This window comes from Chanodichthys erythropterus, chromosome 23 (genome assembly GCF_024489055.1).
Source record: "Chanodichthys erythropterus isolate Z2021 chromosome 23, ASM2448905v1, whole genome shotgun sequence".
Lineage (NCBI taxonomy): Eukaryota > Metazoa > Chordata > Actinopteri > Cypriniformes > Xenocyprididae > Chanodichthys > Chanodichthys erythropterus.
Genome location: NC_090243.1, coordinates 28,676,209 through 28,688,968, shown reverse-complemented (window position 1 = coordinate 28,688,968; position 12,760 = coordinate 28,676,209). Strand labels below are relative to the sequence as shown.

Below are 12,760 nucleotides of genomic sequence, written 5' to 3'. Positions count from 1 at the left end.
CACAATCTCAACTGACTTCTCTTCTGTATTTCAGTCTCTTCAGACCTTACTGTACATGATTTATGAGCTTCTACAACTTTTGACCTCCTAACTGAACTCATTTCCACAAACTGATCATAGAAATAAAAATAGTATAAATAAAAATGGTAACACTTTACAATAAGGTCTCATTTATTAACATTAATGTATTAACCAACATCAGCTAACAATGAGCAATATATTTGCTACAGTATTTATTAATCTTTGTTTATGTTAGTTGATAAAAATAGTCATTCATTGTTAGTTCATGATAGTTCACAGTGCATTAACTAATGTTAACAACTGAAACCTTACTGTTTGTGCTTAATAAGATTAAGAGAAAACTGCTATTCATTTTTATGGTAACACTTTACAATAAGTGCAACCATAATCGCACCCTCTCAATATTCAAAGTGCAAATAAGACCAACTTTTTCTTTGATACAGAGCTAAGAGATGGTTACAACTACACTGCCCAGCCTAAAATAGCTTTCATATTGGAAGATATTTGCATTCATCAAGGAGCCGCTTTCAAAACGCGGGGTTTTGAAATCAAGTTTGAATGTCAAGTTTACTTTCACTTTCAGCGATCGCGCGTACTCTTTAAATATGGAGCGGCGGTGACCGTTATCCAACTTAATTAAATGTTTTTTTATTTAAACACAAAGCAAAATGTTAGTGGAGGCGTAATGTAAACGTAGTGGTGGCATATTTTTTCCTAATCATCCTAACACTCTGTCATGGCAACATCACGAGACTACTTTTCGCCTCGACGAGAAATCTCGTCACACTTTAGTCTCGCGTGATCTCGTGACACGAGAGGAATTAATGTCTTCTATCATGTCTTCAGTGTCACATGATCCTGAAAAGAATTAGTTCACTTCAGAATTAAAATTTCCTGATAATTTACTCACCCCCATGTCATCTAAGATGTTCATGTCTTTCTTTCTTCAGTCGAACAGTCGAATGGCTATACTATGGCTATTAGGCGGAAAAAAAAAATAAAAAATCACGTGTGAATTTTCCAACCTGATAAAGTAATGCGTGGCGCATCACAGAGCAGTGCAAGACAAGCATTTGTGGTGAAAAAGTGTGTGTGTGTGTATATATATATATATATATATATTTTTTTTTTTTTTTAAGAAAATGACTGATTTTTAAAACTCCAATTGCTCCTTCAACCCGTTGTACCCTGTTGAAGTCCACTATATGGAGAAAAATAATTTTTCTCAAAAACCTTAATTTCTTTTCGACTGAAAAAAGAAAGACAAACATCTTGGATGACATGGGGGTGAGTAAAATATCAGGAAATTTAAATTGTGAAGTGAACTAATCCTTTAGGAAATCATTCTAATATGCTGAACCCCCCCCCCCCCCATTTTAATCAAATGCATCCTTGAATAAAAGTATAAATTAAAAAAAATAATAATAATAATAAATAAATAAATAACTTTTTGACTGGGTGTGTAAGCTTTTTGCAAATCTGGTGCAGCATAAATACAGGTTCTACTGCAAGTATTATATGATTTGTTGAAAATAAGTGCGCTCAAATATCAGACAAAGAGGACAAACTTTTGACCTGGAAGACAAAACAGGACAAAACAAGAATTTGGGAGTTTTTTTTTTTTTGTTTTTTTTTTAAGATTCAGTGTCAGACTTCACGATTTTTTTGTCTTCATTGTCCATTTAGTGGCTAAAATCCACTCAGACCACCTTAGCAGCACCTGCAACATGACTGCATTGTGAAGGTGACTTTTGAGCTGGACCATTTTCATCAGAAAACATAAAAAAGGTATTTCCTGCTGTGCTGTAAATAAATGTACTGAAATATTGAGTGAAAGTTTATCAGCACCGCCTGCAGCCCCCACCCCTTTCAGTTAAGTATGTAAAGCTCCAATGCGGGATTTTTTCTTCTTCTCGTGTCTGTTGGCTGGATGCTTTGCATGAACTGAAGCAGATTAAGAAGATACCAATGCCTGCAAGTAGAAACGCTGATATCAAACTTAGCCTGCAGGCAACTTTCTAAGCTTTATTGACATTTATGACAAATATGCAAAGGGAAAGGGAAAGAGAGAAAGTGAAGAGAGAAGATAAAACAGATGAGGGATGGGGCCGATATCCATCCAAAAAGGGGGGCCCTATAGACTGCAGTTGCCAAGATAAACTTCCCTCAACAAACAGGTTCTCGGGCTGATCTTTATTAGGTTTAGGAGGGGCACATTCTCTTGGCCCTGAGAGCATGAAGACAGACGTTGTTGGTGTTCTGAGGGCTTAGAGCTAAAACAGAACCGACCACATGACAATGGCATGACTACAGCTGAGAAACGCCACTGAGGACAGGGAGAGTGTGTGAGACGTGAATGTAAGATTGCATGAATATTTGATTTATGGCTGATTTATTAGCATGAATTTATCAAAATATTACTTTTCACTGCTTTGCTCTAGTTGTTCTGGCAACGTATGTGCTCATATCTGAGATTTATTGCTTGAATGTAAGGAATACCTTTAACAAAATGTACTTGGGAAATACCATGGTGCAGTGATGGTATCAGATGATAATATAATGGTATCGTAGGATTATTTATGTATCATGGCATTTACATGGTACCATAAGGTTAATGTTCCACACACAAAACAAAGCAAGGCATTAAAATGATACCATTTCAATAATAATAATAATTTTTATTGTTATTATTGAACTTTTATTCAGCAAGGATGCATTGAATTGATCAAACGTGACAGTAAAGGCATTTATAATGTTACTATATACTTTAAATAAATGCTGTTCATTCTGTTAATTTTGTGTTCATCAAAGGGTCCTGATATGAAGGAATGTCTTTTAAGCAGCAAATTAGCATATCAGAATGATTTCTGAAGGATTGTGTGACATTGATGCTTTAATGATGCTGAAAATTCAGCCTTTATCACAGGAATAAATTACATTTTACAATAGATTCATATAGAAAACAGTTATTTGAAATTGTTATAATATTTCACATTATTGCTGTTTTTATCTTATTTTTGCCTTGACTTCTATCTAAAACATTTATAAATCTTAGCGACTCCAAATTTTTGAACAGTAGTGTATATAATAATAATAAATAATTAAATAATAATTATTAACAATTATATTAACAATATAAAACTTACATATGCTAATGAATTTTATTTTTTATTTTTTGTTTCCAGAGGGTGTGCACAAACGTTAAACACGAGCTGCAGAACTGCACTACTGCTCTATGAAAAAGATGTTCACGTTTGAAATGAAAATTGTTGAAAGAATGCTTTAGGGAAATATTGTTCATTTTGTGTTATTGTTGTGAGAGTGAATGTGTGGTTATAGATGTAATCTGAGATATTGTGTGCTGTGGCTTCTCTTACCGCGGTAAGGAGTTGTATTGCCTCTGGGCTTGAGTGAAAGAGTCTCTGTCCTCTCTCTGTTTCTGCACTTGCACCTCTACAGAAACAGAGTGCCGTCCCGTCGGTGTATAAGAACCCGTGTTGGCCTGAAATGTGAATAAACATTCTTGTTACACACAAATAGTATGACAACAGTATAAAGCATCTTAAAGAGGCCCTATTATGCCCCTTTTCCCAAGATGTAATATAAGTCTCTGTGAAGTTTCAGCTCTAAATACCCCAAATATCATTTATTATTTCTTGTCAAATTTGGCAGTGAGCAAAAAACACGCCGTTTTTGTGTGTGTCCCTTTAAATGCAAATGAGCTGCTGCTCCCCGCCCCCTTTCCAGAAGAGGGCAGAGCTTTAACAGCTCACGCTTCAGTTGCTCAACAACAAAACTGGAGAATCTCACGCAGCCAAAACGACGATTGTCAGTAACGGTGTTCAGCCTTACATTGTTCAAACCGGAGTCGGAACAACATGAGGAGTAAATGATGACAGAATTATCATTTCTGAGTAAACCAGGCTTTTCTTTATGTTTCCAAGTAACATGTTTAGTCACTGATTACTTACAGGAAGGTGTTTCACTATGTTTGCATTAACGGATAAAAAAAGTAAAAGATTTGACATGCACAGCATCATCTCAGAATTCATGGTCAGGTAGGCGTTTAATAATTGATGAGGGAATCTTGATCACTAACGATTCACGCAAGGTGCACTAATGAGAAACGAGGCTACCACACCCGAACGCAATTAGCCTTGAGTGCACTTGTGCTTGAAATGGCTGACTTCGCAAAAAATGGCAAATGCTGCATTAATGGGGAGATGTGAACATTTAAACGATTCATAAAGCGGAGTTGTGGGGAAAACAAGAATTTAACAATGTCGATGGTTTTACTGCATACTGGAGAATCAGGCAATTTTATCCATGTCTGATGAAGGCTGAGCAAAATCTCCAGTGAGACACATTTTAATAGCTAAAGGCCCAGGAAATTTCTTAGTTTGCAACATATTAATCCAAAAAACAGAGAAAAGGAAATGCTTTTATTGCGAGCTAGAAGCAACAATGAAGTAATTATTCACAGTGAGATGTTTTAATGAGATTTGGAACGAGAAGACACTGCAGCAAGCAAAAATCAGGTGTGTGTGTGTGTGTGTGTGTGTGTGTGTGTGTGTGTGTGTGTGAGAGAGAGAGACTGTGTGTGTCTACTAATATGTCTTATACACTATAGATAAATATGGTTGTCAGTTCTCCTCTGTACACACAGAGTTTGGAGATTTACCACAAATTAATTCACTCATGAAAAATTAAAGTTGTGACAACCAGTTTTAGAAATTAACGTGTATTAAAAGGGCTATTAATGTTTGCCATCAAGAATTTATTTTCAGTGGCATATTAACCTTTATGATGCCATTTTTAACCACATTTAGTCCATTCATGTCAAACACTTTCAATGTAAATTAACTTAAATTCCAGCTGTTACCTAAAATTAAATTAAATAATCAAATACCAGCAGCAAAATACAATAAACTTCCACAGTACTACTGTAATCATAGTTTTAATTTAATTGTGGTTCAGAATAACAGCACTACACTGCATGTAGAACCTGATTATTTAAAGTTTGTCTGTTCAACGCTTATAAAAACATGAAAGCATGACATTTTCAGGAGTTCTCCAGATCTCTCTCATTAATCACGCAGAATTTATCACTTTTTTCCTGGACACAGGGCAAACACAACGATATGAAACCCACCTGAACAAACACAAAAAGTGGCCTGATAGAGAGACAGACATAATTATGAAAAATTGTCCACAGCAGTTCTGAGCAAGAAAGCATGACACAGCTGGGTGGCGAGTAGAGGTAGCTTCCCGGACCCAGACTTCCAAATCAGGTATAATCGTTACGATTACAGCGCGGCGTGACCCGTAGCCTTCAATATCAAAGACGGGTTGGGTTTGCGGTGCACGGGGGGGTCAGAGCTTACACATGCTCCGTGTGCAACAATGTTTACTGCGCTATACACTCAACCACTTCCAGAAACCTGCTCCGACATATGGATTTAATTTTAGAATTGATGCACTTGACTGGCTGAGTGCAAGAAAACGGAGATAAAGAAAGGACAGAAAGCAGAAGTAGGAAAAAAGTGAAGAAATGGAAAATGAGTATATCATCTTGCAAAAATGTATCATAATTAGCAAGTTATGACAAAACTGAGGTGTCTGTGTCTTACATTAAAATAAAGGACAGGAAAATAACAGAGAATGTAAAAGTGACAACAGCTATAGACAGACACATCATTCCTCTCATCCCTTAGAAACTTCACTTTTCTGCTCGAGTGCTTGTACACTGGGGAAGGTTTATCTATAGCATTTAGAGCCAGAGCACCCTAGCAAGGCTCTACACTGTCAGAAAAAAAAGTATGGTGCTTGTCACTGGAAGTGAAAGGGTACTAATATGTACTTTTAAAGTACTAATAAGCCTCTCAGATGATAGAAACTGCATAGCAACACACCAAAACACCCTAATAACTACCTAGCAACACCTTACAAATGTCCCAGAAGACCATATGGACTGCATAGTGACATATTGAAAACCCAAGAACACCTTAATAACCACCTAGCAACACCTTAGAAACCTCTCAGAAGATGCTAGCAACCAACACACAAAACATTAGAATTGTCCCAGAAGACTGCATAGTGACATATTAAAGACCCAAAGAACCCTAATAACTACCTAGCAAAACCTTAGATACTTCCCAGAAGAGCACAAACTACATAGTAACATATTAAAAACCCAAGAACACCCTAATAACCACATAGCAACATATTAGAAACATCGCAGAAGATGCTAGCAACTGCATAGCAACACACCAAAACACCCTAATAACTACCTAGCAACACCTTACAAATGTCCCAGAAGACCATATGGACTGCATAGTGACATATTGAAAACCCAAGAACACCTTAATAACCACCTAGCAACACCTTAGAAACCTCTCAGAAGATGCTAGCAACCAACACACAAAACATTAGAATTGTCCCAGAAGACTGCATAGTGACATATTAAAGACCCAAAGAACCCTAATAACTACCTAGCAAAACCTTAGATACTTCCCAGAAGAGCACAAACTACATAGTAACATATTAAAAACCCAAGAACACCCTAATAACCACATAGCAACATATTAGAAACATCGCAGAAGATGCTAGCAACTGCATAGCAACACCCAGAACACCCTAGTAATTACCTAGCCACACCTTAGAAACGTCCCAGAAGACCACATAAACTGTATAGTAACATATTGAAAACCCAAGAACACCTTAATAACCACATAGCAGCACCTTAGAAACCTATCAGATGCTAGAAACTGTATAACAACACACTAAAACACCCAGACAACCCTAATAACTACCTAGCAACACCTTAGAAATGTCCAAGAAGACCACATAAACTGCATAGTGACATACTGAAAACCTAAGAACACCTTAATAACCACCTAGCAACACATTAGAAACATCTCAGATGCTAGGAACTGCATAGCAACACACAACACCCAGAACACCCTAATAACTACCTAGCAACACCTTAGAAACATCCCAGAAGACCACATAAACTGCATAGTAACATACTAAAAAAACAAACAAAAAAAAAACACCTTAATAATCACCTACAGTAGCAACACCGTAGAAACTTCCCAGAAGATGCTAGCAATGGCATAGCAATGCACTAAAACACCCAGCACACTCTAATAATGACTTAGCAACACATTAGAAACCTCTCAGAAGACCCTGGCAACTGCATAACATTTAGGATGTTTGAATGTTAAGTTGACATTTTGTTTACCACCAGTTTAGAAAAAGTCGTTAAGTATATCAACCTGAATGTCACAAAATGGCCCTTAATGTCTCTCAGAGCCTAAACAAAACTTGAGGGTGAAGGGTTGAATGTGTATTACACTGGGATCTGCGTTCATTTCAGAACAGATATAGTCCCCACATCCCCTGTGGGTAATCTTAGTTTTATCATCTAGTTCTAAATCTACTGAATGTGGAGGGATATAAAAGAGTAGGAAGGCAATCCACATATATTTCACAGGGGGGACACTAATCTCGACCTGGAGTGGATTTATCTGCCCACTGTAGGCTCATTATCATGTTGTACACTTCTTTTCGCTTACATGTAGCCATTGTTTATCGAGCTTACAGTGTGTTCCTGCAGTGGTGATTTAGTATCGAAAGATAACTTCATCTAAACATTGGCTACAGTGGTCCGACTGTACGAGGACAGGAGTTTTCTGAATCCACACCATGAAAATCATGCCAAGTTTCCTGTGTGGTTTATAATCAAAGAAAACATGCTGGTTCCTCTGAATCCTGAAATCAATGGCATTCTTTCGAGTCATGAAGGCTGCCTGAATGCTTGCCAGCACTGAGGACCTTGTAAAAGAGGAGAAAAGCGCGTAAATACGGGCCTAATGAAAGCATTTGTGCGTGTGTGTGATCCAGGCACCGGCATAAAACTTCCGTCCCTTGTGTGGCCTCCGATCGTCTTAACAAAAGATTGATTTTTATTGGCTGAGACAGCCTCTGGAAAGAACATGTTCTTTATGACAAACATCTGGGAAAGTCCCTTTCAAAGTCACAGTGAAAAACGCTGGGCGTGATATACAAGGGAGGCATAACAAGACACGTCTAATTGTCTATTTACCGGTGGAGGTCTGTGACAGGTTCTGGCCACGGGGCGATTATCAGCGACTGGGATGGAAGCTCGTTGCCGAACATAAAAACCTGATGACTGGTTTCGTTCGGTCCTCGGGGGATTGTGAACACAGAGAAAACACCTTAATCACTGTCCTAATGTGCGTCGTGTGCTGTCAGAACTCACGCTGGGTTTGAAGGATTATCTGGGGTGTACATACCCATTTTTCTTCATAAAGAAATGAGAGGCGTTTGATGTAAAGTTGGGAGTTTTGCCACATAGCTACATATTTAAAAGCCAATCAATCATTGTTTCATGCCACTTTGATTTTCTGTTGCACTTGAGGGATATTTCTGAATGGTGTAATGCATGGTATTTATAATCAAAGCTATAAATAGCAACCAGGAGACTTTGTAACTAGGTGGTCACAAGTAAATGTTAATTAGTTAAGTGCTTTTCAAATGAAGATAATCAATCATACTGAAAATACTGTGGGGAGACTGTGAAAATTGTGTTTTAAAATTATATATCCCATGATACTTGATGATCATATTCAAATTATCCAGAATACCATGGTATTACCGTGGTACTTTTAAAAGAAATCAAACAAACAAACACAGTATTACCATGGAAGATGTTATTTTTTTTTAAAAAAAGCTATCATTGTACATGTGTTATATATTATCTAATATACAAACAGTAAGTAAGCAAGAAAGTAAATATATATTTAAAATACCAGAGCCCACGTTGAAAATCCCATGGGATCCCAAAGAGGGGAAAAAGCCATGGTAATACAGGTACCATGTCCAAAACACTATGGTCCTTTTATAAAAAAACATCTCATTACTCATCTGATGTTGAAGAAGTTTTCACTGTTACATCAGTGCACCCAAAAGTATTTCTCTCAGAGGAACATGTGACTTTGTTTTGACAGTTTTATAACGTCATTATATCAAGGTTATGGCACTAAGATCAACAAGACTGTTATGGCTACAAACGCCTCCCCTTGCGCTCTCTTACACTGCTTAACCATCATTCTCTCAACCTGCTGCTACAACTGACGGCTGTATATTTCTACAAGTCAACAGGACCACAGTGCTCATGGGCCCTCTCAGACCCTAAATCAACGTCAAACCTGTTTGTATTCGCTTTGATGGAGTGTGTTTGATTCTAATGCAATCCAGGGATGAAACACCTGGACCACCAGATTCCTTGTGATGTGAAAACTTAACATTACACTGTTTTAGCAGAAGTGTTTTTAGCAGAAGGGGACTCACCTTTGTATTTAAACTTAAATACTTGGTTACATTCTTAACACACACCTCTCAGCTTTTGTTTGACACGAGCTATTAGTGTTGTAATTACTGTTTATTGTTTGTGTCAATAGCATAGCGTACCGTAGACCAGCATGACATGCAGTAACGAAAACCTCAGTCAGAGCAGTTTCGCCAAGATTTTCCCCACCTTTTCAAAGATGCAGAGACTTTTCCCATACAAAAAAATACCACCAGCAAGAGCCTGTATTTCAACATCCCCTTGACACAACCTGGGTATAGTAACGGTGTCGACAATTCAACAGTAGAAAAAAGCCATGCTCAACCATCTAAACCGCAGACTTCAGGCAATTCGCCCTTCTTATAACACTCTGAAAGACTCAAAGGCATTCCCTGGGTCCTGCCTAACAAGTTTTGTTATTTGAAACCAGTCCTCTTCAAACTGAGAGGCCGACCCGTCGACCGTTAATACAGTAGACTTGAGACACTCGAGGGAGGGAGCGTATTCTATTACTGGAAAATGTCTCTAGTCTTTAAACAATGTAAACGATCACAAGCAATTAGGTGCCTTCCAGCTTGACTTCTCTAGTTCGGCACTGTGCAAACAACAGGGCTTTTACTTCCTGTACTAGAAGCCCAGACAATGTGACACCATTAAGTACCAAGAGAGAATTTGATTCATCCATACTGCAAACAGACTAGCTAAAGACTGTCAAAGAAAACCTAGTGCATGTCTCTGAGTCCTAGTATAAGAGCCTTTTCTTAGGAGAACATATATATTCCTGAAGTGAAACACTACAGTCATAACTAGGCTAAAATGAACTGTCATTAAGTACATTTATTAATTAACAGTGAGAAAAACCCATACACTTACACCTAAATAGAGATCCAACCCATTTCTATAGACCAGTATAATAGAGCCTTGGAGGTGGGCACTTTTGATTTGGGCCAGTAAACAACCACCTAATAACCATGTAAAACTAGCAAACTCTCAGCACAACCTAGAAATCACCCACCATAGCAACCACCTAGCAAACCCTCATCACTCCCTCAATATCATCCAGAGCAACCTAGCAAACACCCATAATACCCTATAAACCACCAAGAAAACAATAGCAAAAATCTATTAAGCATCAAGTGCACCCAGAACACCCTAGCAACCACCCAGAACAAAAAGTAATCACCTAGCAACATTCCAGCAACCATCCAGAATGTCCTAGCAACTACATAGCAACACCTTGGCAACAACCCATAAAACCCCAATAGTGTGTCAGTGAAATTTGCAAAGACAAGGACCACTCTCTTTTCAGAAAATGTAAAATTCTAGATTTTCTGCTCTTCCATTTGCTGCCACTAGTGCCAAATAAATTAGACACTTCACCTACAGTATAAGCAATTGCTTTTTCATTATGCATCCATCATTAATCGTTAAGGTAAGTGTCTGAGATGCTGAATTTTATTTATTTATTTATTTATCTTTTGTTTCTGCTCTCTGCTCTGATCTGAGTGACACTGAACATTAATGCATTAATTGAGTTTAACACATTCTAATCTCTGTAGAGCTATTCAAGACCTGGGAGGAAAATGGAGGCCAAATATGTGTCGGAGAGGACAGGGTCAGAGAGCTGACCTCTAATTTAGGAAATGGTTCCATTCCTTGAGGTAATTAGTCTGTCATCTTTTAAAATCCCCTCCGTGCCTTTAACAGGAAGTCACAAGACAGACCGCCATGTCTGGCTCAGGCCATTACAGAGTAAAGATACACAGCTATTTGACCTTTGACCCCTAGCAACTCCATTCCCAGCCTCTTGAGCAGTGTATATTATTTTAACTTGCTGATAAAGATAAAATAATGGCTAGCCTCTAACCTCGGACAATACAATGAAGCACTGACTTTCAAGGACAATGTTAAAACACATTCACCTCTCTGCAGACCTAACAAATACAGGAAAGGTTGGGGGCAAATAAACTGTGAGATGCATTTTTGAAATAAGCTGACAACACATGCATTTTATTTTAATAATCAAACTACCTCAAACACAAACACAATTCATGCAATCCCTTACAATATCTCATTATAATACACGTTGCCCTCTGCTCTGAACACCAAACACCAGGCTTTTGTACTCACCCATTGTTGCTGTTGAAAGCTGTAGGAACGGCGGCGGTCGTCAGGTTCCTCCTCCTGCTTGGCCTGCTGGAACTCTTGCCGTAACCGATGTATCCGGTCATGGTTGCTAGGTGCCAGTCTGTTGCTATAGAGGAGAGAGGGGAAAAAAAGATCATATATCCTAATCTATGACATCACCAGTGGTACAGACCAACAATGACCAGATGGTACACTACAGATGATAACAGCTTGAATAAAACATACAAGACGGTACAGTACAGCATGTTTCCTTATAAGAATACAGCTTGTTTCCTTATAAGAATACAGCTTGTTTCCTAAATCAATAGCATAAGCACCATTTGAGCCCATGTGCCCCTATCCATTTTGCTAAATTACACGTACGGACACAGCCCATTACTTTTTCCACATTTGGCTTGTGCTTGCCGGCATCTTGAGAACATGAAACGGACCAAACGTTTCCGTGAAGGACTCCCTAGTGAACCATGGCCAATGATACATGTCCCTCTTACGACAGGGAGTCAAATGCCCACATCTCAGCCCCGCGCCCCCCTTCGAGAACTCAGAGATTCATTTGCATTCCTTTCATTAAGAGCTGGGGAAAGTGACCGTCAATGGGAATCAATATGCCTTGTCCCCCTAATCAAGCCCCGCTTTTTATCTACTCAACCACACGGGCTGCTGGTGCAAACCCGTCATTATGATACAACATCCTGTCTGAAAATGCAGCTCATTTATACAAAGGAGGAGCAAAGGAGAACTAAGGAAGGAGATCCTCAAAAAAATCAGAGAGAACACAAAGAGGTAAAACATTAGGCTTGCAAAAATATGGAGCACCAAGAATAAAAGTACAGCATACAGATCAGCAATTTGACATACGGATGAATTACCAAGATGTCATCTCTGTGAGGTGCCGATACAGGTGGCTAAGCCTTTACTTAAGCTGATAGCTTACTTAAGATGAGATGTCTGGCCTAAATGTGCTCATAATTGTAGATCACAAGCAGGAACAGCCCACTAACTGAAATGGCCACTCCGACACATTGCCAATCAACCTTCATTAAAACTGCAGCTAAATGGCCTTCCATAAAAACCAAATGGAGCCGAATGAGAATCGTATGAGTGGTGATGACTGAACATCCTTGTCCTGTTGATCCATGCAGCCATTAGAATCAATTGTATTAGCTTTACTTCATTTAACGCCCCATTCCTATATTCATATGTGATGGAGGAATAGCT

The 12,760-nt window shown here is 38.4% G+C and overlaps 1 protein-coding gene across 6 annotated transcripts in view; it reads right to left on the bottom strand.

Annotated features, from left to right (window-relative positions):
* Positions 1 to 12,760, bottom strand: part of pard3aa (par-3 family cell polarity regulator alpha, a) — a 560,621-nt gene that overhangs the window by 17,780 nt on the left and 530,081 nt on the right. For all 6 annotated transcript variants that reach the window (XM_067377333.1, XM_067377327.1, XM_067377329.1 and 3 more), the window contains 2 exons: positions 11,525 to 11,648; positions 3,399 to 3,523 (listed from right to left, as the gene is read on the bottom strand). In XM_067377333.1, coding sequence (XP_067233434.1) covers positions 3,399 to 3,523; positions 11,525 to 11,648 — 249 coding nt within the window. The remainder of the gene's footprint in view (positions 1 to 3,398; positions 3,524 to 11,524; positions 11,649 to 12,760) is intronic.